This window comes from Carex rostrata, chromosome 8 (genome assembly GCF_964058835.1).
Source record: "Carex rostrata chromosome 8, lpCarRost1.2, whole genome shotgun sequence".
Classification (NCBI taxonomy): domain Eukaryota; kingdom Viridiplantae; phylum Streptophyta; class Magnoliopsida; order Poales; family Cyperaceae; genus Carex; species Carex rostrata.
In genome coordinates, this window is record NC_135925.1 from 11,030,464 (window position 1) to 11,057,929 (window position 27,466).

Consider the following 27,466-nt stretch of genomic DNA (forward strand, 5'->3'; position numbering starts at 1 on the left):
TACTTCACATGTAAGATATTAAATAAGATGTAAACTAGAAGTACAATAATTTTATGTCGAAAGAAGTTAAAAGTCATTGATTAATTTACTTCGTTTATAGGACACTGTTATTGTTATAGATATATATTTCTCAAATTTTATCTTTTTTGAAAGAATTAATTTAAGTTATAATTTAATGTTAAACGGAATATAAAACATAAATCTTAAGCTTTCTTAAATTTAAATAGCATGTTCAATAACTACTAATGACAAATTTATCCCTTTGTTAATCTCATTTATATTTCTTCTCTAGGTTCAACGAACTAAAAATTTTATATTAGGAAATACAATAATACTCATACTTGATCTCGAAACTAATAAATTAAAGTAATTTAGATAATTTTATGAAATATAATTACAAGAATTATTAAGTTGAGCAAATCATAAAATAACAATTATTTTTTGTAAGGTACATGCGCTTTCGAATTAAGAGTGGGATGCTTATCCACTCTAAAATAAATGAAAACAAATGATAATCTGTCTCGAATATCTTTATCTAGGAATAAAATTTCAAGAGCAGGAAGCATTTTTTTTTTTTTCCAGTCCGTAGGCCAGGGAGCCATTCTCCAGTTTAATGTTATGCGTTAAAAAAAACTAAATTGAAGTCTACGTTTGATTAGAGTGGAAAAAAATTGCCGTGTTGTGCTGTGTCGTAATTAATATATCGTGATTTTAATTTTGTGTCGTATTATGATAAAGTTATTTTTTCACATGTCGTGTTGTGTTGTAACTAAAATATTAAGGGGTGGTCACAGCACACGAATAATCATGCTGTGTTCAAGTGTGCCTCGCATGACTCGTGTAACCCTTTAATCATAATTTAAGTTAGTTCATTTAAAATTCACTATTTAATCAATATCTAATGATTCTAATTACATGTGACTACGTGCCGTACCATATCATGCCATGACTAGATCTTTTACGTGATATACCGTGCCATGTCAAAATTTCAAAAAATTATCACAACACAGAACACACAAATCACAATACATAACTGACACGCATACCATACCGTTCCGAGCAAGCTCTGCCGTGCCATTTTTCCCACTCTACATTTGATACCTTCTAAAAATAAAGAGATATCATTAATCGAGGGCATATCCGTCATTTGAAATTTGGAAGTGTTCGAAGGGCAAAATCGCTGTCCAAAGCAGCAGCACCACCAAGTGTACACGTGTATGGTGTCAACAGATGGGCGGATAAAAAATAAGTTGTCGGTAACTATCATTTTATAATGAAATAGATCCGATCCGGTTCATCACATATCAGAAAAATGACATTCGCATCCGATCCAAGGAAGTAATGGGTCAATCTGACCAGACTCGTAAAAAATAAAATATACAATACAGGTTTAAAATTGAATATTAAGCCGAAAGATGCTGTCGCAGAGTTAGGTCGCGCCTTTTGCATCCCTTGCATTTTAGAATACAAGTCCGTACACAAAATTTAAGAAAGGAAACAGATCGGGCCCAATCGTGATTCTTTTACCTGTGATTGAGAACCGACTCGATCCATGATAAGTACCTGGACTTAAAATTGATCATTTTCTAAACATTGGTGTTTTCTTTGAAATAGCTAAAAATTGATGTTAAAAAGTGTCAAATTGCATAAAATCAAGTAGCTGGAACTGACATCAATTTTTTTTTAAAAAATCATATTTGAGTTTTCTAATAGAAGTTCTAAACAGAAGTAAGAGTGCTGTGTGGCAAATCTATATAACTAGGGTAATCTTGGTAGTTGGTAGGCAGGGTTGAGCTCTGGCAAAATAATTTTTTTGAGCTCTATATATTGAGAAAAAGAGCATAATATTGGACAAACATATACATTAAACAACTCACACATGAGTTAAGGACTGAGGTTGCACTCGCGAAGATAAACTTGATCATGATCAACATACTTAGACCAATATTTCCTATATTCGGGTAATCCAATCTCTAGCCAAGGCTTCAAATTTCCATTGAAGTGTATAACAGCTGCCTGTGCAATATCTTTGTGGTTCATATTAGGGTTGTACCCTAAACCCAATAAATGCCATGAATGATCAAGAGGCACAGTGCGGTTCCAGAATGTTACAAGGCCAACAGGGAGTGTACCCAATTTCCATAAGAGCCTTTCTTGATTCTACAAATAATTAATATATTCAATATTAGTGAATGAGCTTCAACAAGATAACTGTGGAAAATTTTGGCAGTTAGACTAGGCTAGAACATAAAAGTACTGGAAAAACAGAGACCATAAGAAGAATTGTAATAATAATAAGAAATAAAATGACAAACAAGCACCAGAAATTTGCTGCCCATGGAAGGACTAAATCCTACCTATGGCAACATCATATGATGTTTTATGGCGGCATCATTATGAGAATCATACCCTACTTATTATCAAGATCTGAAGGACCGAGATGACCAATTCACATCTAAACATTGTGAAAAAGGGTGAAGTGTTGAGAAAGATTGAATAATTACCGAGTTTTGCCAGGAGTGATAGACACTTGTGATGTTCTGCCTTCTCCACTCAGCCAAATCAAACATGTTCATCCCAAAGGCCCATCCACATGCATGTGGATCAAAATTTTGTGAAATTAGTGGATTTGAGAAATTCAAATACCTATCGAACCGATGAAAACTCTCACCACAAGTCTCCACCACCCCAATTACTTTTCCTTTTAAATCCACCTTCCAAAGGGCTGATAGGTCTTTTTGAACCACCACATCATCATCCAGGAAAAGCACCTTATTTAACTTGGGAAATATTTCGGGCAGGTAAAATCTAAGGTGGTTAAGGATTGAAAGGTACTTAGGGTTGTGATATTTCAGATTTTCATCGGCATGGTGACTTTTGAAGTAATATTCTATCATGGTTTTAGACTTCAGTTGTTTTAACACTGGACTGTAACTTGAGGTTAACCACTTGAAATCCTCTATGTTTGTAACTTGAATGGTGGCGTTGCCAGGTGGGTTAGATATGAACCACATTTTTATGGCTGCATAGTTGAGTTTGTCAGTCACTATATGGAACACATTCTTTTCTGGATTCTGCAGTGAAATACAAGGGTTAATGTTAGAAAAATTAATTTTGGCAACGAATATTGTACCGGAAATCTTATTCTACCATTAAAGAAAACATGGATGGTCCTTTTAGTTTTGTACCATATAAATATTCTTTATTGATTTTGTTGAGAAGGCATTAATTTATTTATTCACATGCACAATAGTATTGTATCAAACAGGTCTGTCAAAGTACTGGGTACAGGTATATATGAACCACATTTTTATGGCTGCATAGTTGAGTTTGTCAGTCACTATATGGAACACATTCTTTTCTGGATCTGCAGTTAAATACAAGGGTTTATGTCAGAAATATTAATTTTGGCAATGAATATTGTACCGGAAATCTTATTCTACCATTAAAGAAAACATGGATGGTCCTTTTAGTTTTGTACCATATAAATATTCTTTATTGATTTTGTTTAGGAGGCATTAATTTATTTATTCATATGCACAATAGTATTGTATCAAACAGGTCTGTCAAAGTACTGGGTACAGGTATATATCTTCAGTATACCAATTTCTTGGGTAATGGTATTGGGTATTGCCCTTCTGTTTCAAAACTAGTTTTTTAATTTCATGCAATCATATTGTGTACTCATCAACTTACTTATTTAACAAACATATTAATGAAAGAGACTCTAACCTTAGCGTGTGAAACTGTAGAGTTCACAACAACTGCTGCCGCCAGAACATTATCCGAGAATATTGCATAATGATTCAGTTCATTGTCTTCTAACTTTTCTTGATTAGTCAATTCCTTTTGGTCAAACCCATTAATATAATATTCGTTTGTAAGTCGCAAGGGAAGACAGTGTAGGCCTTTTGGCATAGTTTTGGCTGTTAGTTGTGACAAGAAGGTGGATTGCTTTTTATATACCCCTAGTTGTTCTTCAGTGGAATGGAGAATTGCACGTAGCTTTTTTGTGGCCGCCGAGCAGTTGTCTTCTATCAATTTCCCCTTAGATAATGTTTGTTCCACGGCCTTTAATTTCTCATAAGCACTAGTAGTTTAAAATAAAGATAGTCAGTTGGGGGTGGTGAACATTTATTGTTAGATTGGATAATTCCAATAAGAGAATCCAGGACTATAATATCACTAACTGGTACCGTACCAGTCATTACATGGGCATCATTATAAACCATATGGGAGACTTGACAGTTGTGTGCTTTTCATACATGTGATTGATTATATATCCTTGGGGTTTTGTAGGGCTTAAAAACAATTGATACAGGATTAACTCCCAGACTGGGAATTGTTTTTAGATTTTTACTTTTTGTTTTGGGAGTCTTTTTCAGAACTTGTTTCAATTACATACCTTTGGCAGCCTCTGCCATATAATCAAAAGGGAAAAAAAATGAACAAAGAGGGAGGTGAAAGAGAGAGATACTTCTTTGGTAATTCAGAATCCCGTGTTGCATCACCAAGCACCCTTTGTATTTCCCTGATTCGACCTCTAAGCTCCCGAATGAAAGTAGGATGGCTTCTAGAAGATCCTAGTCCCACGTATACCTTTGCTCTTACCAACTGATCCCTCAATCGAAGTACCATACTATTTGGCAAGGTCTTTGTCTTGATGCTACCTTTCTTATCAGGTCTACTTCTTCTCGAATTAACTTCTTGTGATGGCTTCTCATGTTTATTTTCCTGAAAAGGTGAATGTATATATCTATTGAGCAACTAAAATTAAAAAATTAATGTACCCATAATCTGCAGCAGATATAAAGATCCGAATCAAAATTGAGTAGAACAAAATATCTACTTCAGTGAAAATTACCAAGTTAAAAAATAACAATTATAGAATGAATAGAGTATTGCCATCACATCAGTGCCGACAACTCCTCAAAGGAAAATATATTTAGAAAATAAAGTGGTATAAACTGGAAGAAGGTCTTTTGCTTGATATTAGACCAAGTCAAGCAACATTAATGAAATTATTTTCCAAAGTAAATTACCGGATTCATTTGAACAATTAAAGTTTCTGTCTTTCGAGAACCAATCTCTTTAATATTTTCAGCTGCTGTATTTTCTCGAAAGCCGTTAGCTGTACTCCAACCATTGACCACTTGTAAGATTTTATTATCCTTGCCGAAATTAGACTCTATGTTGTGCTCCTTATTTTGTAATTTCTCAGAATCATTTGTCAAATTAGACACCTCATTTGTCGCAGATAATACTCGGCTCTTGTGCTCTCCTGTGATCCAAGGGATAATTCAATTTGATTAAACTGATATAAGATTTCTGTGCACATAATAGAAGAGACAGAGCTAAATGATAGAATTAGTTATGAAACTAAAGCCTCACCTTGTGAAATCAATTTGTCTGATGCAACCTTGGATTTGGTTGAAGTGTTTGTTAAGCTTTCAGAGTATGTTTCATGACTTGGCTCATGAACGGCACCAGTGGATTCCTACAATGAATTGTTTATTATATGTGTAAATTACGTACAAAAGTGATAACATTTCCCATAATTGAAAGAAAAATCAACATTTATTTGACCAACATACATACTGAAATTACTTGTGTAATGACGCTCAACTTTGCATTGTCATGGAGAGATACCTAGTACAAAAAAGAAGCAGATAACTGTAAATTAATTAACCAAAAGGCAAGGAGAAGAACAAAGAGCTCAAAAATATAAAAAGAACGAGACATGCTCACCAGGCTAAAATCCTTCTCGGTGAATTCACTGCTTGCTGAAATGCAAAACACGAAGGATAAAATTAAGAAGTATACAGGAACAACAAGAAAAATCTTTCTCCCAAATTTGCCCAATGATCTTTGTATATTTAGAAAATTTGATCAGTCCGAATTATAAACGGAACGAAATCAAAGTAAAACCTTTGCATTACAAAAACAAAGATTTTTCTTTTAAACCAAAGCACAGGGACCAACTCCCAAATATACCCAAGTTTCTTTTAAACAGAATGGAGACGTACGAATGGAATCGGTGAGGCCGGAGCGCCTGTCAGTGTAGTAAAGGATGGGCGCGAAAATCGAGGCTAAAAGAAAGGTTAGAACAGTCTTGCTCCTCCTCCGACTGTACTTCTTCGCCATTATGTCTTATCAGCCCCTTTCTCTGACTCTTTCATTCGCCACCGTCTCCACCTCCAGTCACCCGGAAACCGCCAGCCTCCGTTCAAAATTTCACGCTTTCGGAGTGTTGTTAGTAACTTAGTACCCCTAAAAGGGAGGTGATGGTAGTGAATGCTGGATTGAGACTGGAGAAAGAGAGAATCCGAATGAAGGACCTGTTTTTTTGGAACTAAACCTTCTTAATGCGGGGCGACTACCACCTTCCTCTCTCGAGTGCGTACCTCTGAGATATCTTATATTTTGCGTGACCGACGTGTCCGATGCCTATTCGGGAATAGAGCGAGGGCAGTATTATTTGAACTTTAAGATTCGTGTAGAATGTATTTGAACGGTTGTAATTTTACAAAAAGTCACGTAAAATATGAGGTATCTCAGGGGATGCGAATTCCCTCTCTCCAGCGTCCCTCCTCTATGATCAATGTTCTCTGTGGCTTCCGTTCGCGTGATTCATTGTGTAGCATTGTGAGCAGAGAAAAGCATTTAGCAGCTTTCTCAATGGGTTTTATCCAATTGTAACCCCCCAAAACTCTATGTTTCGTTTCTTTTTGGAATGAAACTGAGCAAAAAAAAAAAATTGTGTAGCATTGTGAAATTTCTGTCGGATTGCCCGTTTAGCTATGTTATCTCGAAAGTTCTGTATTCATATATACGAGGAGGGATTAAGTTATAACAATTTTTGAGTTACAACAAGTTACAACAAACATTATCTACATTTTCAAAGTCCAAATCGTAAATCCAAACCGTTAGATGTGATCTCTATAATAAAATGTGCTTGGAGACCAAATTTTTCATTTTTTGGAATTTGTTTACTATTTATTAAGATGGGTATAAAATTCAATGGTCTGAATTTGACTAATTTTTGTACCCATCTTAATAAATAGTAAAAAAATTCCAAAAAATGTAAAATTTTGTCTCCAAGCACATTTTATTGTAGAGATCACATCTAACGGTTTGGATCGACGATTTGAACTTTGAAAATGTAGAAAATGCTTATTGTAACTCAAAAATTGTTGTAACTTGATCCCTCCTCTTCATACATATTGTATTACCGTATCGATACTTGTATCATATCGTCTAATATCTGTATCATTTTGAAAATTATTGTATCGCCATATACTATATTGTATCCAATACAATACTGTATCCATATCCATACAACATAGCTGTTTAGACAACCCGTGACAGAATACTATTAAGAAGTTATCAGATGAAATTTTATTAGATATTTATTTAGATAATAATCTTAAATATACATCCTCTTAACAGTTGATGAATAATTCTAGTGTCAATCTATTATTATTTATGTTACACCATTTTGAAACTTTTCAGAATGTTGTCTAAACCAGAAAATTAAACTTGTAGAATATCTATTATGTTGATAAAAGGTGAATCAAAATTTAATAAAATGTGGAAGCTGTTTGGCCATGGATGAAATAATTTTAGAAATTTAATAGATTAGCATGAATGATATTTTGATTGATGGGACGGCTAAAAGAAATATATGGAATCATATAAAATCAACCTCGATTAATGACTTTGAGGTGGAGGGCGCTATTAGCTTTTAACTTTTTATTTTCTTACTCTGCATGCTCTATTTGGTTCATGTAACACTTGTAAATACTTTTTTATATATCAACATATCTTAGTGAATCTTCCACTAACCCTTAAAAAAAATGACTTTGAGGTGATATTATGCCCTTAAAAAAATGACTTTGAGGTGATATTATGCTTTAACAATTTTTTTTTTGGAAATAAGACTACTAGGTTATGCCTTACCAAATTGTTTGTATAGAAACTGTTTGTAAGTTATGCCTTACCAAATTAATAAATTGCTTCCAATTTTGCTACCAATGCCACCAGAGGTGCAGGGGACAAGTTCTAGGATTGAGAAAGGAGAGGTAGCATACTTGACTAAGAGAACAGTTTTAGGATTATTGGTTACTCAAAGATCGAGATTTCAATTTTTTTTTCACAACTTTGTAGTTTCTATGAAGATTTTCGAAAAAAAAAAAAATTCTAGGATCCAGATCCTAATGTAACCAAATAAATTTAGATTCGAACCATTCAATCAGAAACCAGATTAATCCGGTTCGAAGTAGAATTTACATGATTTCTTTAAAATCGAACGATCCAGATTCAAACACAAACTTTGATTTAATTTAGGAGATCCTAATTCAAATTCTTTACGGATTCATTTCAAGTAGCCAGCTTGATCCTCACAAAGTCAATGATAGAAAATTAGAAACACCAATCATGCATAAACGAGTCACTGTACTATACTGTATATATGTAGAATTTTGGAGGGTCACATGTGGGAAGATCGTGCATGTAACACATGATAGAGAGCGGTAGGTAGAGATATGCATGTGCACAGAATTCCTCCTATTCAAGGAAACGCATTATTTTAATTCTTTTTTAATCTAATTTAGGCTTTAATCAATAGGAGAGTCACCGGTCCGATTTAACATAAATGGCGCTGGGCCAGATCTGGACTATGAACTATTAAATAAGTAGCATTCCCGCTTAATTTAAGGGAATTTGCATCCAAATTATACAGGTCCATTGACTTCAATCGACGAAGGATTATATAGTTTATAGAATATGGAGGTTGATCTTGATCATGATCATAGTCAAAGTCCACTGTACCTAATGCAAGTAATTATTGATGTTCTCTCATTAGTCAGAATTTGAGTTAGAAGTAGACAAAATTTCGGTTTTTTTTTTTTATAAACGGTTTCGAATTTGAATTTCCTCCATAAGTTCATCTTGTTAAGCCACTTTGAAAATTGCTGATTTAACGGTGGCTGCTGATTTTACTGTTTTGTTAATCCACCGTTGGATCAACAATTTTCAAAGTGGCTTAATAAATAGTTAAAAAATTCAGAAAAATGTAAAATTTGGTCTCCAAGCACATATTAATATGGAGAACAAGATGAACGTTTCGGATCGATGTTTTGAATTTTGAAATTTCAAATTTAGACCGTATGCATATCGGCCCATATGCATACGAATGCACATTAGTCACTATATATAGAGAGAGAGAGAGAGTGACTAATGTGCATTCGAATGCATATGGGCCGAAAATACATACGGTCCAAATTTGACTTTTCAAAATCCAAACGGTCGATCCGAACCGTTCATCTTGTTCTCCATATTAATATGTGCTTGGAGACCAAATTTTACATTTTTTTTTGAATTTTTTTTACTATTTATTAAGTATTTTACAAAATTATTGATCCAATGGTGGCTTAACAAAACAGTAAAATCAGCAGCCACCGTTGGATCGACAATTTTGTAAAATACTTAATAAATAGTAAAAAAATTCAGAAAAATGTAAAATTTGGTCTCCAAGCACATATTAATATGAAAAACAAGATGAACGGTTCAGATCGACCATTTGAATTTTGAAAAAGCAAATTTGGACCATATATATTTCGGCCCATATACATTCAAATGCACATTAGTCACTCTCTCTCTCTCTCTCTCTCTCTCTCTCTATATATATATATCAAATTTGAGCTTTGCTGGTAAATTAGCAAGTTTGGACTGATACATGGATCAAACTGCAAAAGTGATTAAACCAGCATGTAGAGCATTAAAAAATACACATAATTGACACAAATTTCAATTTATTTGGATTTTTCTACAGTTAGTTATGAATTTTCAAAGTTCAGTTTTTGAAAAAACTTTAAACAGCCATAACTTTGGCTAGGAAAGTCGGATTTGCGCGTATGACCACTTTTCGAAAAGGGAGGGACGAGACGGATCTGTATATCGCCCGGGGGTCACCCTCGGACATTTGAAGCATCAGAGTTTCAAAAAATATCATTTAGTGCCTCAAAAATTCAGTTTAAGTTTTTGTTCAACAGTAGACGTACAACGGTTGGTATTTTGTTTAGTATAATTGTTACGTTCAAAAAAAAAAAAAAAAAAAAAATCGTAAAACGTTATGTAACGTTTTTCGCTGTAAAACTTGATGAAAAACGACGATTTTATGAAGGCTGGATTCAATTAAAACGTCATAACGTTTTCAGAAAACGTTATAACGTTTTATACACTAACTTATGCGTTTTATACACTATTTCCTGCGTTTTTCACTAGCTGAATCGTTATAACGATTTACCAAAACGTTATAACGTTTTATACCCCAAATTATGCGTTTTATACGCTATTTCTTGCGTTTTTCACCAGCTGAATCGTTATAACGATTTACTAAAACGTTGTAACGTTTTATCCGACAGTATGAGGGTCTATTTAGCAAAATTCCTGTTGTCTCTCCTTCTTTCTCTCCATCCTTTTCCCCCTTCCTTGTGTGCTCCGCCCAAAAGAAAGAAAAAGAGAGAGAGACCCTCTTCTCCCTCTAAAATCCATCAAAAGCTCAGAGAAATTGAAGAAGGAAGTTGAAAATTGTTGATTCTCTCCCTCGTAACCATCTATTGCTTCAATTGGTACTTCATTTTTCTCCTCTCTTCTCAAAATCCGAAATTCTCACCATTGTTAGGATTTTTGCTTGACCCCAAATATTGTGTATAATTTGTGAGTAACCCATCTCTATTGAGCTTCTATATTGTGAATTTGGTAATTTCTTTCTCAATTCCATCTAAACCTTGATTCTTCCATCTAGGGTTTGGTCCAAATCCGAAACTTTGCGAAAAGTTGTGACTTATCTAGTTGATCCAACAATTAGAGGTGTTAACCGACAAGTTTGTCTCCCTTCTAAAATATGAAATTATTTTGGGTTAAATCGAATTAGGGTTTGTGGAGTTAGAGAAATGAATAATTAAATGGGTATTTGTGCAATTGTTCCGATGTGTGGAAAATATATATGGGTTGTAGGACTAAATGGTAAATTGTATGAGATTATAAGGATTTGTCAAGGAAAGTATGATTTAAACTAATATGACTCGAGTAAACATAGTGATAGTTGAACAAATATTAAACCACGTGTGTACATGTTAATATAGGCGTAGGCTCGATTGAGCACGATTTCGCGGGACCTCTCGAGACGTCTGAACCTTAAGTGCGCGATACGCTCTTCGTAATCAGGTGCGGGACTCTTGGACTTGTTTGATACTTTATTTTCAGGAATTAAACTGTTTATTCGATTGTCATGTTGAATGATTAATTGTTGCATATTGATTCTTGCATAAATGAGAATGATTGAATTGTTCGGTTAAGGTTAATTGGCATGTTGGTATGGTTATTATTTGATTAGTTTTATTAATTGTTCTTGATATGAATGAATCTGCCAGGCCGACCTGTTTAGGTGGCTAGATAAGGTAACGGTGACCTATCCGTTGACCTGTGTTTATGAATTTGCCAGGCCGACCTGTTTAGGTGGCTGGATAAGGTGACGCTGCTGACTTATGCGTTGACCTGTTACGAATTTGCCAGACCGACCTGTTTAGGTGGCTGGATCAGGTGACGGTGACCTATCCGTTGATCTGTTTCTGAATTTGCCAGGCCGACCTGTTTAGGTGGCTGGATTCAGGTGACGGTGACCTATCCGTTGATCTGTTTCTGAATTTGCTAGGCCGACCTGTTTAGGTGGCTGGATTCAGGTGACGGTGACCTATCCGTTGATCTGTTTACTGAATTTTGCAAGGCTGATAGCCGACTTTGGTTCTATTTGAATGAAATTGCAAAGTTGAGCAGTATGGCTGACTTTGATTCTGCGTGATTGCATTTTTGTCAAGTTGACCTGTATAGGTGACTTGTAACCAGACCTTAGGAAATGGTTAAGCCAAACAGCTACAGAAAGGTGTCAGAAAAGGGTCCAGCTTGGTTGGCCATCTGTAGGCGTCAGTAACCCTACAGATGTGAGTTTGATAACGGTCCAGCTCGAAAGAACATCTGTAGTTGCGACAAGCCCTAATGAGTCGAGTTAAGCCAAATATGTGTTTGTTTGAGATTCAACTTGGAAATTCTGTAAACTGTGACTCGGTTTATTATTTGTTGTCGAGCATATGCATTCATTTTTATTATTGAATATGTGTTTGATTGAATTGCTATCGTATGGGTTTCATTTTTGAATATGGAGTTTGATTGCAAGTCCAATAATCTAACTGTGGCAAATTTGCACTGAGAATTTATTCTCACCCCCACCCTTCGGGTTATTTTACAGGTTCTGGTTCGACTGATCACGGGGAGGCACGCGGATAGTAGGCCTTTGGTAGTATACCCTTATATGACCTAGTTATATATATGTTTTGTTGTAGAGCTTTAGGGTAGGCCTTATGGGTAGTATCCGAATGAGATACTTTTGATGTAATATATTTTGACCAGACTATGTACTCCGATTTACATCTATAAACTCTGTTTTATATTATTAGTTGTGAATGTTTGAATGAAAATTTAATTGCCTTGTAAGTATACACGGAGTTGTATGCTTACGGCGGGGTACTGTCGCATCCCGTGGCCGCGGGGTGTGACAATAATTTAGGTTTTTGTGGTGTAATTATTAATTGTAGAATTTTTTAGTTTGCATACAGAGTAATTTAGCTTTTTGTATAATTATATTATATTATATAATTGTACAAAAACCTAAATTATCTCCTCTATATTATGCATCTTAAATTGAGTAGGCTGTCCTGAAACTCCAATGATCGGGATTGATTTATGTAAAATCGCAACAGATCTGAACCCTCCAGTTAAATAATTTACCAATTTTGATTAAATACATCATTTATATATGTAGAAGTCTACATTTAGTTCTAATTGAACCCGCTACATGGATAGCCATACGTATTACCACACTTATTTTCGCTCTGCACCGTTGGATTTGAATCAAAGATCGTGCAGATTAAATTTCTTCGCTGAACGCTCAAGCGCTGCGCCTCTCTCCAGCAAATTACGTTTTTGTCCGTCTCCCTCAGTCCCTCACCCCGATCCCTTCTTCCAAAGAAAAAAAGAAAAAAAACCTAATCGCCTCCTCAGACCCGCCGCCCGCGCCACCCCTCTCCGACACTGTCTCTCGCACCATCTCTCTCGGTCTCTCGCTCTCTCGCCTCAGAACCCGACCTACCACAGATGTGCCCCGTCGTTTCGCACAGACCCTCGCTCTCAGCCTTCTCCGCCATCTCTCTCTCGCTCTCTCGCCTCAGACCCACGACTACCTATCTCTCTCTCTCCCATCCCTAAAAGTTCTCCGCCATCTCTCTCTCGCTCTCGCCTCAGTTCCGCACCCCTCAGCATCAGCACAAGCATTGATCCTTCGTTGCAAGGTTCTCTCATCAACCTCTTTTCTATCGACTTCAATGTTAAACAAAATTAAGTTTATAGTTGTTTTTTCTGACCAATTTTCCTTTTTGTTTGTTTTTTAGATCAGAAGTGAAGGATACAATCTAAATCGTAAAGTAAAGGCCGACTTGCTCAATGCTCTTCTCCTAGCAGCTCAAAAGACCTGCTGGTAAGGCATCTCAATCATATCTGTATATACTTTTGGTCACTTTTTGTAATTTGAATCCAGCTATATTGGAGTATGTGACATTATTACTGGCACAACATGCAGGTTTCTTTATTTTACATATTCTTAGCAACATATCATTGTTGTTTTTCTCTTGATGAATCATATTAGAAATATATTAAACTGAAAATAACAGAAGTCAAAAATCCCAAAAGGCATGTTAAGTCAGGATTTTTTATGGTACCTGTTCATTAACCACATCTACATGTTAAGTCAGGATAGATGCCTAGCACATATTGGTCTTTACCGTCCTAACAACAACATGTCTTTTGTTTTCTCTTCTTTCTTTATTTATGTCTTGGGAAGAAACACTAATGTAACTTTGTATTTCCATTTTGTTTACTCTTTCAGTATTATGATACCAATCATATCATACATAATATCAATAATTCTCAAACTGGTAAGAAGCTACTGAGAAATGGCCATTTTGTTTTGTTTCCTTTATTTATCCTGCTTTGTATTTGGAGCATTATGTAGTTTTTTGTTTGACTTTTCTCTTAAGAGTGTACTGGTATTGGTATGGCAACATTTGGAAGATGTGGTGGTAAGTCTTAAATCTAAATTCAAAATTTGTTTATATAGGATTAAGTACATTCAAAATAAAATGACTAATATATCATGGCTTGGCTTGGGTTAGACTTGAATTGTCTAATTTTGCTTTTGTTTATTTTTACTGGAATTTTGAAAAAAAAGGAATTTTGATAAACCAATCGAGTAATCGAATTATATCAATTGTTTCTTTGATCCTTTTACATTTTTAATTTAACAAATGAATTATTATTTATTCTAATCAATTTGTATTGAACAATAGTGCAAAGGGCTTTTTAAGAACTTGCTATTAATGTATTTCACTTGAATTTAGTACACATGTAGGTAAGAAATCGTTCATTTGTAGTTTGCGAGTAAAGCAACACAGTAACATACATGCTATCCACCTGCTCGCAATTTAATGTGATATACCAGCTTTATTTGTGCTAGACTAACCTTCTACTGGTAAATGAGTAAATTTTCCTTGATCTTAGGTTTACATTTTAATTTTTTTTATTTGGCTTTAGTACAAAAAATTCTGTACATGAAATTCTGAGCTTCTTTCTTTGTGCTTCTGTTTATGTAGATGTGGATTATTTTAGAAAAAGGAAGGCAGGATTGGGAGAATTCATTTTGTGAACTGTAAACAAAGTGGTTAGTTTATTATGCTTCCAACAGGATTGGGAGAATCCATTTTGCGAATTGTACTACATGCTTCGAAATAACTTATGTAGCATCTTTTATGGTAAATCTATGGGTGTTGCACATTTCTTTGATATATTTGTTTTGTTGCTCTATCTAAATCCCATTTTTTCAATGCAGTATATACTTCTGAATTTGTGTCTCTTTTTGTTGGAGGTAACTTTTCTGGGCAGAAATGGTCCTGCAATGCTTATTTTTCAAAATCTACAAACATCATGAGATCCGTGCTTAGAAAACATGTGGTTTTTTATTTATTTCTTAATTGTTGTTATTGTTAGTAGTTCTTCACTTATCTTTGATGATAACTCAGTATATATGGTTTTCTGTTTGTTGCAATGTAGCCTCAAGATGCATGTGGATTGGAGAAACTGGCAACCGAGGAATTGCATGTGCAAGCACTACACTAAGGATTTCAGCATTGAATGCCGTGTCGATCATTTCCATAACATTTACAGCCTGTTCGGCATATGGAAAGGTAAATTCAGTATTTCATGCATATTTTACAGTTGTCATTACAAGTTTCCTGTTTCTAAAATATATATATTCTAAAAGTCCCTCTCTTTTTCTAAAACATTGAAATTTGGGTTTGGATTATAGGTGGAAGGAGAAGGCCCCGGCTGCATTTTGCCGAAAGGCCCTTACCTCAACTGACAAATTTCAAAGTTTTTTATGAAAGATCTAATATAATGGGTTTTGGGATTTATTTTTTTTAATATTGAAAAAGTTGATGTTTGTTTGTTGCAAGTGGTCTTGCTACAGTAAGATATGAGATGACAAGGTAATATAATTATAATCATATTCTATATCTTTTCTTTTCAGTTTTGTTTTATTTTATTTTCATCTCAGCAGGTGTTATTATAATCATAATTATTAAGGCCACAAGTTGATTTGTAGATGGAAAGGAACTTGGTATAATTGCTTATTTTTAACAAATAAATACTCTATTTGGAATATGAATCGAAAACTATGAAATTATGCAGAAAATTGGAATAATTTTTTTCTTCTGACAATGCAATATTTAAACAAATTGAACATTTGCAAAAATTTGGAAACATATGCATGAAATTAGTAAACTCATCATATTTTATTTAATTTTATAATATGTCTTTTTGTAATATGTCCCCGTTGCAACGCACGGGCACGATACTAGTATATAATTATATGTAATTATATTATGAGGTTGGCTACTCTACTTACATAAGCATATGAGGATATATTCTTATAAGTCATTTTTTCGTTTTCAAAATCCAAAAAGTTGATCTGAATCATTAGATGTGATATCTATATTGAAATGTGCTTGGAGACCAAATTTTACATTTTTATGAAATTTTTTACTATTTATTAAGTCACTTTGAAAATCGCTAATCCAACGGTGGCTTAACAAAATAGTAAAATCAGAAGTCATCGTTGGATCAACAATTTTCAAAGTGGCTTAATAAATAGTAAAAAAAATTCAGAAAAATGTAAAATTTGGTCTCCAATCACATTTTAATATAGAGATCACATCTAATGGTTCAGATCGATTTTTTGGATTTTGAAAACAAAAAAATGACTTATAAGCATATACCCTCATATGCTTATGTAAATAGAGTAACCAACCTCATTATATTATATATACATATACATATATTATATTATACATATATTAATTAAATTTATGCAATAATTAATGTTATAACATAATTATTGCTTAATTAAATGATTTTGGCACATTAAATTAAATAGCATTAAATGTATATTGCTTACATTACTCACATCTTCTATACATGAACATGAAACATAAACTCTTGTTTGGTGAGTTAATATTGAAGAAGCACGAGAATATATCATATGTTGTTCGATCAGAACCGTTTAAATTAAAAAGCACTACATTTATTGTCTTGTATCCAAGTTTGATCAAATTTTGTTTTTATTTACCCATCCATCTAGTTGATTGAAAATTGAAGTATCGTATGGTCATAAACACTTCGTGTTGGATCGAAACCCATACATAATAAAATTTCTGAACTTTTATGTTGGTTACGGTCAATATTCTTCTTTGATCATTTTAAAACAGATTTGGAAATATTTTATTGTAGATCGACCATTGATTTCCCGCATGAAAATGAACGGTTTGAAAATATTTTATAAATTTGAAGGGACATATAATATTGAAAGTCTATAAAAATGATATGTATAAGTATTATTTGACTATATAAGATGTAAAAAAAATAAAACTATTTTTTTTGAAATTTTTTCATATGTATTTCTGTACATCTATTAGGTGTTATGTAGAAGTAATTGATTTAAGCAACATTGTTTTAAAATAATTAGTAATTTTGATTTATATTTTATTATAACAAAAATTATTGAGTTCAAATATGCAACCATGTCAAATGAATTTTAGTTTAAATGAATTTTGATTTATAATTTATTGGTTTACAAAAAAAAAAAATAGAAAAAAAAACCCGGCCTACCCATGAACCCAAACCGGACCGTCCTGCCCTCGAACCCGAGATGAACAAGGGTTTGAAACGGGCAGGGCACGGGTTTTCAAAATTAAACCCGTGTACCCGTTTCACCCGTGCCCGTTCTACCCATGGCCCGCTCCGGATTTTGCCCGGTCCACCCGGTGCGGACCGTTTGCAAATCACTTGTTGCTAATTATCAATTTTCGTCATTTCTCTTTGAACTTAAATGTCGTCAAAGTTAGACATAGCAAATCGTCCCCTTTTTCTGCTTCGATTTAAAACAACAAACCCAACCATACTAAATTTTGGGCTTAGGGTTAACTAATTAAACATAAAGACCCAAAAAAGCCTGACCAGTATTTATTGAAACAACACAAATATGGATTGTAGTAATGGGCTCTTACAAGACGTTCAAACCCTGGTCCAATTAAAAACCCTTAGTAAACCTCTCCCCATTAATTGAGAATGATCACCTAGTAAACTTGATTAATATTTAATGAATGTGTAAATTGTTATATATTCCAACTTAATTCATGGCATTTATCCATTCCTACTTTTAGCATTAGAATTATTATTACTGATATTGTATTTATCACTATATATGATACCAGACAAGGCTAGTATCACTAGTGGAGAACATACAATTAGTGTCGCCTTAAAAAACCGACACTAATACTTTAGTATTGGTCGTTTACAAAAAACCGACACTAATAATATTAGTGTCGGCTCCTCTCCGTCATCCCCATCTTCACCTCCCTCCCCACCAGTTGCCAAGTGACTTTGGTTGCAGCCCATCTGGAAATCCGTTGGCAGATATGCCAGCATTTTAGTTTAGACTTTAGTTCCAGTGTTATAGGCTTTGGTTCTGTAATCGTTGGATATTGCTCTACTTTAAGATTTGATGTTGCATAGCTTTTCTCAATTCTGGGTTAGGTGATACATGTGTTTTTTGAGATAAAGATGGAAAATGACTTTGAGGTGATTTCCATCCGTTAGTGGTTGAAGTATTTTGTAACTTAACTATGTTTCTTAATGAAGCAGGGTCTCTCACCTTTTAATCAAAATATTAGTGTCGGCTATTTATATGTAGGCGACACTAATAACTGAGAATTAGTGTCGGCTGTTTATAAATAGCCGACACTAATGTATTAGTGTCGGCTGTTTATAAACAACCGACACTAATACTTAACAATTAGTGTCGGCTATTTATAAACAGCCGACACTAATTCTCAGTTATTAGTGTCGCTTATTTATAAACAGCCGACACTAAAGCTAAAAAAATTTCATTTTAAGTCCCGCGCACCTCTTTCAAACGCACGCCTAGGGTTTAAAAACGCACGCTTCTCTCCGATCTGATCTTCTCAAACCTAGCCGCTTCTTCTAGGCGAATACCAGAAGATGTGACAGGAACTCCACAAGAACTTCACTTCGCTTCACGCTTCTCTCCGATATGGTCCTGCGCATGCTTCACGAAAAGGGGCGTAACTTTTGATCCGTCCGTCGGATCGGGCTGAAATTTTGACAGGAACTCCACAGCCCAAAATCTATGATTTGTTTCACCATTTTGCGGGCTCAGATTCGCGATCCGAGTCTTCCTTCATGGACTTTTGGTATAGTCTTTATAATTTTAGAGTTTTTAGGGTCTTTTATGTATCTTTTATGTATTTTCTGTTTTAGGGTTTGTATGATATTTTATTTAGGGTCTTTTATGTATCTTTTATGTATTTTCTGTTTTAGGGTTTGTATGATATTTTATTTAGGGTCTTTTATGTATCTTTTATGTATTTTCTGTTTTAGGGTTTGTATGATATTTTATTTAGGGTCTTTTATGTATCTTTTATGTATTTTCTGTTTTAGGGTTTGTATGATATTTTATTTAGGGTCTTTTATGTATCTTTTATGTATTTTCTATTTTAGGGTTTGTATGATAACAATAAATGAGCAATTTGGATGATATTTTATTTAGTGAGTGTTATTTGTAAATTATGATGAATTATTTGATATCTTTGTTTTATATATAGTTCAGCAAAAATATATGAGCATTCCAGAACAAAAATTTTTATTTTTAGAATTTTCTATGATTTATAGTGAATTTTTGAAATTTATTTAAAAAAAAAAAAACATTAGTGTCGGCTATTTATTAAAAAGCTGACACTAATAAATATTAGTGTCGGCTATTTATTAAATGGCCGACACTAATACTTATTAGTGTCGGCTTTTTAATAAATAGTCGACACTAAAAGTTAGTATTAGTGTTGGTCATTTAATAAATAGCCGACACTAATGCCTTACTTTTAGTGTCGGCTATTTACAAAGTATTAGTATCAGCCCGATTAGTGTCGCCTAATGTCCGACACTAATTCCAAGTTCTCCACTAGTGTATATCATCAAAACAACTAACAGCATTCCGGTTCAGTTGGACTGCCCCATTTCAATTAAGATTTTCTCCACTTTTTATTTCTATAAGATTTGTGTCATGCCCAATTTCACACTGAGGTTACAACTTACAAGAAAAAACCACATCTAGTCTGATTAAAGTTTCAAACTGATGAAATTCAAGAAACAATAATAAGAACTTTCAGAGAGACGCTTTTCATGGTGAGCAGAGGGGCCCAATGACCAAAATTTGATTCAATGAACATTCCAGCTGCTTAATTTTAAGAACCAAGTTTTATTTAAACAAATTCATCAATCCAAAGAAAATCAAACAATCAGATGGTTAGAAGAAAAGAAAAATATTTGTGCTGAAGCGAAGCGAGCATGAGCATTTTTCATGGGCTCAGCGCCTCAGCCTCGCATGCCCCCACCAAAACGAAAGAAGAAAAGAAAAATATGATAAATAAGAGAAGGAATATTCCTTTTTTATTCTTTCGAACTGCGGCACATTCATAGAAATTTTGGAATTGGTGTATAGGGATCAACATTGAGTTACACAATGAGTGTATAGACATATTGGAATCTGTGCTTGGTGTCCCCTGGAGATCCAGAACTAGAAGATAAAATTATTTACACATGGACCAAACAAATTAATATTTTTCAATTAAGAAAGGTGAATTAATGGTGGCTAACAGGGGCAGTCTTGCCTTAATGAAATACTGGTTGCAGACAACAAAGACAGCAAAATTCTCTTTAGTACTGTGAGTGTCTCTGGATAAAATATGGATGGATAGCAAACCATTGAAGTTGGTTAAGTATTAGACTTGAAAAATATTTGATTACACATATCCTCGGCTGCAAAATGCAAAGCCTTAATTTTTTTTTGAATAATAGTGGCTAATGCCACTGATTTCATACTGAAACCAAAAAAGTACTTGTCAAGGTATCCAAAACGGAAACATGTAAAACAAGCACTTTGTTTACATCTGTATGTAAAGCCTTAATATATATCTAGTGATTCAAAGCATTCTATATTAGTGACACGCGTCGATCATATGCTGTGGCCACTCGATTTGTTTTGGCTTACATATTGGATGAGGCAAATGATCGCACAAGAAGCATCAAGCAACAAGAACGTGATAGTGATACTTCCTTAATTTTTTTGGATATGCTTGTGATATACTTAATTAATTTATGATATAATTATATATCTCAAAATCCTAATAAGATACAGATAATTTGGTTTAATAGGCTTGATAAAGATTGGATTCAAGGCTTCATATCATTATGCATGTATAATTAACCAAATTACGGTTCCTAGTCATTGATTCCAAAATCATGTTCATTTACAATGTTTAATTCTTGCATGAGTTTCAATTATGATTTGTATTTTGTATTCTGTAATATGTCAAAAATATAATTTTATTAGAAGAAAAAAAAAAATCACACACACACACACACAAAAGGAATTATTTTATTAGAAGAAAAAACAAAAGAACACCCAACAAGCACATTGATCATCTGTTTCAAACTTATTTTTTTAAAAAATCCTTCATACCGATGACAAAGGGGAGCAATGGCTCATCCATTATCGGACGCCAAGCTTCAGACAGATCAGAATCCATGTTCTCATCAAACGACCAATCATCATCAAGTTCCCGCACGATCATTGGCTTGTACTTACCGCAATCCACCAGCGACTTATAGAACACATGGAGGTACCTTCGCTGGTGTTCGGGAATCTTGGGATCTTTCGACACCTCAGTGGCAGCCACAGTGGATTCCCTTGGTGCAGGGATGGCATTTGGCTTCCTGGGACCCACCACCTTCACTTTCTTAAGATGAAACATGACTTGGTCCTTCTCCTTGTCGACGTGACGAGTTCGCCTGCTCCAATTCTTTTTTGCAGAGGGCTTCATCTGAAACTTAGTTTTGAAAATTTTAGAAAGTTATAAAGCTTGAATGCAACTTGCATGGATAGACTAAGATTTGAATTTGCTAAGTATTGACCTCAAAGATAAATTACTTCTCTGCTTGTTGATCTTGCTATTTTTCTCTTTCTCCTTTGGAAGTTTACTTCTCTGCAGAAACAAGATAGATGCAATGAGAAGAAAGGAAGGTCAGTTCATCTGTTTATATAGTTGAGAGCATTTACAATACAGCCCTTCTTTTATTACATATAGCCAGTCCTTTATTATAAGCAACACTAGCCTCAGTTTCTGTATAATTACTTCGTATTTCACAAGCGTGTGGCCCATGGTGTCTTGGGTCAAAATATAAGACATTGTAGAGTAGTTGTACACTAATTATTTAAGGCACCAAACTTATTACACTGCACTTCGACCTATTTAAAAGATAATAGTTAGGTGATTAATTATGAAAAATTAAGCCAGGCTATTCATCTGTTTGGTTTTATTGAAAGAGATGACTACTGTATGATTGAGTGCATATGATCTCAAACCCCTTCATTTTGTTTGAAAATGGAGTTACAGAGAAAAAATATATATTCATCTTAGTGAACCTTCCAATTCACATTACACAGAGAAAATAACAAGCTTAGAATGGTGAAAATATAAATTTGATTCGCCCCCGGTTTTCTTCCTAGAGACAAACCGCTACACCTGCGGTAGGTGCGGAAACGACAAAACCAGGAGTGAATCCTCATGAGGCAAGTGAAACTTACTTGATCTTTTATTCGGCCGTTTTTTTTATCTCACGACATCTCACTACCTTTACAAATAAAACCTAGCATTTTCTCACACTTTTGCAAATGCACCTAGTACTTTCATATTTAGAAACAATAACTACACATTTAATTTTAATTTTTAAGTAACTTCTTTTTCTTGTAGACAAACTAAAGGTAAACCATATGTAAATTCATACTATTTTGAGGTTTGGATGCATATGATAAGGATGTCGCCTTCTGTATCAGCGTTACTAACAAGACTCCACTATCTGTTGTGCCGAAACCACTAAATGTGAAGCAATAATATGCAGTTTTGAGAGGGTAATTGGTATCGAAAGATTGGAATGTCAAATTTGAGGGGTCTGTGTGTCATAGGTACTGGATGATTAACAGTCTTCTACTTCTCTCCTACCAAGCATTCGATCATTCTCTACTTCGTTAGAGTAATTGATTTACTATATAATTAAGGAATGCAATGTTTTTTCTACTTAATGTGTAATTATATTTCATTCTGTCTTCTTATATACATTTGAAGTTCGTCATGTTATTTAATGTAATCATGAAGGTAAAATGACAAGAGAAAATAAAAGAAAAGGCATCATTTTTTACACCTACATCTTTATTATAGAAAGTTTTTCCGTCAAACTGCATTACATTTTTTTAACCCCATTTTATTACATTGCATTTTTTTTCACTAATTATTGTAGAATTGTGCTATGATGCATTGCAAAATGTAAGTCACTCGGTATTTTGGGCTCTATATATTAATTTCAAAACCCTAATATATAGGTGATCTAAGCTGTGATTTGATTGAAATTCAAAATCAGAGAAGATGAACTTTAGAATTAGTAAATTAAAAATGGTTTCATTTCATTGAATATATAGTATAAATTTTTTATTTTGGATGACCTTCCCATTATTTTCTCGAGGCATTTTATCGTGTTTTATTCGGTCATTTGGGGTTGTAAATATGGAAAATTTGTATTGAAGTTGAAGAATGAAATTTGAAACGACATATTTTTCAATTGAAATTACTGATAACATCTTTAAATTGAAAGTACTGACGATAACATTTCAATTGACAGCTAGTACTGATCATTGCAAATATATTTTAATTTGCTTTGCAAGGGGTGATACTCTAAATTGTATTCGACACCTATATATAAATAAAAGTTTGGAAAAGGAGAAAAAAAAATCATGTGAAGGTATTTAAGTATATATATGGTTGTGTCAAATTAAGTAAATTGTTCCTTGAAATTATCAGACATACATCTCTACTTATATGGTAGTGCTCTATTAATTTTGTGAATTGAATATAAGTTTTAATGTTTTATTAATCAGTAAATCATATCATATCCTATACATATATCTCTACTTTTATATACATGAGGCTTTACTAGCCGTTAACAATAATGTTAAAACTAGAAAGTAATTTAACGGGTCTTTAATTAGCCAAATAATTAAGAAAATATAATAAAGAAGGTATAATAATACAGGAAAGAGAAATAAGGTCAGATTTGCAGAAGAACACATCCAAAGTTATGCAAAGAGTTCCCCGATATATTATCTCCAACAGTCCTCTCAAGTAGGGATCATATAAATCGATGGAACCCAACTTGTGTAATGCTTTGAAAATTCGATGTGTCTAATGCTTTGGTAAATAGGTCGGTGAGTTGCTCCATGCTACACATGTAAGGAGTTCTAATTTCCTCTGATTGCACTTTTTTTTCTAATGAAGTGGCAAGCGACTTCGATATGCTTTGTTCTTTCATGAAACACCGGATTGGAGGCTATCTGACGAGCCGAGTTATTATTGTTAGGAGACATATGTTAAAATTGTTATTAGGAGACCATTAGCAATATAAAGCACTGTAAACAAATTCATGTAATTAACTAGTTAGGTTGTTACAACAGGCTTTGACCAGTTGACTGGTGATGGTGGTGGTTATATATACAGTGTAAATGTAGAATTTGTTATAGATAAAAATCATTCTCAATTTGTATCATGGTATCAGAGCCTCTCTCTGATCAATTCACGTTTCCTTCTCTCCTTCTCTTCTTATCCCAAGATAAAATAAAAAAGCTCCTAATCATGGCAACAAATGAATCTCAAATTACAACTCAATGATTCTCTTGTGCTACGAGATCTTGGTCCTATGCATGATTTTTGGGGATAGAGGTTGCCCATGGCTCAGATTCTATTCATAATTCTCAAACAAGATATGTGCATAACATTCTTGTTAAAGCTAAAATGGAAGGGGCTCGGCCTTGCAATACTCCAATGACTCCTGGTGAACAACTCTCTTTGCACAACGGGGATCTATTTGCAGATCCTACTCAATATCGCTCTGTGGTTGGTGCTTTATAGTATGTTACTGTGACCAGACACATGTTACTTAAAGGGCTCTATGACTCATGGCCTTTGCTTAAAGAAACACGCCACTGTTGAACTTCATGTGTATGCTGATGCTGACTGGGCTGGGTGTCCGGATGATTGTCGATCCACCACTGGCTACTGTGTTTATCTAGGATCTAATCTCATTGCTTGGAGCAACCTATGTATAGTTTCTCGCTTAAGTACAGAAGCTGAGTACCGGGCACTTGCTATGGCTACCAAGAATTACTTTAGATTCAATAGTTGTTTCATGAACTTGCTGTTCCACTCCAGAGCCCCACAATTTTATGGTGTGATGATCTTGGTGCTACTTTTCTAGCCATGAACTCACGTTTTCATGCCCGAACAAAGCACATCGAAATTAACTTTCATTTTATTCGGAAAAATATTCATTCTAAGCAAATGGCTGTTCGTTTTATCTGTTCAGCTGATAAAGGTCTAGGTTCTGCTAGTTTTGATCTGCTTCGTTCCAAGCTTACCGTCCAGCTCAGGCCCGTTGCGCTTGCGGGGGGTGTTAGGAGATATATGTTCAAGATGTTATTAGGAGACCATTAGCAATAAATCACTGTAAACAAATTCACTGTAATTAGTTAGGTTGTTACAACAGGCTTTGACCAGTTGACTGGTGATGGTTATATATACAGTGTAAATGTAAACTTTGTGATGATACATTTTGTTATAGATGACAATAATTGTCAATTTGTATCAATTATCACAGTACATCTTCATCGGTTGCTTATATTGAATTCCCATATCTTGAGTGTGGTGAGTAGATATATGCATGATCACAAAGAGCATCATATGGAGGCGGTTTGCAGAATTCTCATGTATATTAAAGGAAGTTCGGGAAAGGGGTTATGGTCAGGAGTTTTGGACATCTGAGAGTTGAAGGCTACTATATGATGCTGATTGGGTGAGTTTTATGGATGATCGTAGTTTTACTACATGCTACTGTGTGTTTGTTGAAGCCTTGAAGGCTATCTCGTATATTGGCATATCAAGAAGCAAGATGTGGTGGCTAGGTCTACATCTGAGATCGAGTACAGAGCTATGGCAGTTAGTCTGTGCGAGCTAACGTGGGTGAGAAACATGTTATTTGAGTTGTATTTGTTTAGAGGAGACTCCCTGCAACTTTGATGTAACAACAAATCAGTAATTCATATTGCAAACAACCAAATTTAGCATAATCGTACCATGAATGTTGAAATTGATCAGTTATTTATCAATGAGCAACTGAATAGAGGAGTTTTGACTTTGAGCTATGTGAAATCAGAGGAGCAATTAACTAATTGTTTAACAAAATGTTTAGGTTCTAGAGAGTACAATATTTTTTTTGTAACAAGATGATGATGATTGATATCTATCTCTTATGTTGAGTGGGAGTATTGAGTTAATTATAGTATCTTGTAAAGACCTACTTGTAAAAATGCATTAATAGAAAAGAGGGATCTCTCCATGAGAGATAACTCTAATTTCACCCCCAAATTACTACAATATAATTGTTCTCGACCTCTCTATTGGAAGACTTAATTTTAATTCATTTCCAACTATCTGCACCTAGAAAACATGCATTTGAACTGATAACTAGGGCTATGTCGTGGTGTACATGTATTAAAAGAAATAGGATGATTTTTCAGAATGTAAGATGTAAAAGTTTTGTTTTTAATGGCATGATGTTAAAGTTCTAGAAATATGCAAGGTATTTTTTTTTTTTTTTTTTATGGTCAATATACATGGCAAGTTTTATGAGAGAGGCTGTGAAATGAGATGGTTATATGTTTTATCCCTGAGATTTCTCTTCTGCCCCAACAGATTGAAGGGGTAACTCTAAGTGAAATGATATGACATATCTGCAGTCTGAGGACTTATAAACTATATACTTAAATACTCTAAATATAAAAATAAAGATAGTGTTTGTTGCTTACTGCTGTAGTGTTGTCTAATGCACAAGACCGGATAGATATAATGGTATGCGCATTTTATGTGATCAGATTATGGACTTTTGTGGTTTGATGTTTTCTGATATGCTTGTTGGATTGTTATGGACTTATGGTATATATCGTTGATATATAGATGATAAATTGATAACTACTGGTGTACTCAGATAATGTCTTCTTTGGTATGCTTTGCTATGCATATCAGATTTGGACACGAGATGTCTTTATGCTTAAAAGGCTTTGTATAACGTACTGTGATGCTGAGATTAAACATGTGGCTTTGCTTGTTTTGCGAATTGAAATTCAGTCTGATAGAAATTAGCTATCGATGTGGATAATGGAGTGTGATTTTCCTCTTTGGAATCATGTATGATATATTGTATTATTGTTCTTTTTATTGGACAATACTTGTACACTTAGGAGAGGCAGCTGGTAGATATATAACATGTACAATTAGTGGATTAATTGGAGGCGCTAGCTGATGACCAAAAATTTAAGTGATTCCTTTTTTCTGAAATTATTCATTTCCCATTGTTATATATTGTCAGACGGATGAGGGTTCCGGTATTTGTTTTGATTTAGGGGTATATATAGTCTTTTCTATAGATAAATGTACAGTTTAATTTGATATATGTAAAAAAACTTGTTCAGCTAATGAAACAGGCGGCCATGCATGCTGCTTATTTTCAGAAAAAAAAAATGCATGTATACATTAGTTATAGAATATTCTAGTTGCGGAATGAG

At 34.1% G+C, this 27,466-nt stretch overlaps 1 protein-coding gene across 2 annotated transcripts; it reads right to left on the bottom strand.

Moving 5' to 3' along the window:
- Positions 1–1,599: 1,599 nt before the first annotated feature.
- LOC144558586 (putative galacturonosyltransferase 4) lies at positions 1,600–6,331 on the bottom strand. Of its 2 annotated transcripts, none has more exons than XM_078307431.1 (9): positions 6,027–6,331; positions 5,749–5,783; positions 5,608–5,649; positions 5,392–5,497; positions 5,043–5,281; positions 4,478–4,734; positions 3,733–4,090; positions 2,505–3,074; positions 1,600–2,160 (listed from the first exon to the last, which is right to left on the bottom strand). In XM_078307431.1, the coding sequence occupies exons 1-9, from the start codon at positions 6,142–6,144 to the stop codon at positions 1,885–1,887; spliced, it is 2,001 nt and encodes a 666-aa protein (XP_078163557.1). In that variant the 5' UTR covers positions 6,145–6,331; the 3' UTR covers positions 1,600–1,884. The 2 variants fall into 2 exon arrangements, with proteins under 2 accessions (XP_078163557.1, XP_078163556.1); XM_078307430.1 differs by having other exon boundaries at positions 5,599–5,649; positions 6,027–6,265.
- Between the last annotated feature and the right edge of the window lie 21,135 nt (positions 6,332–27,466).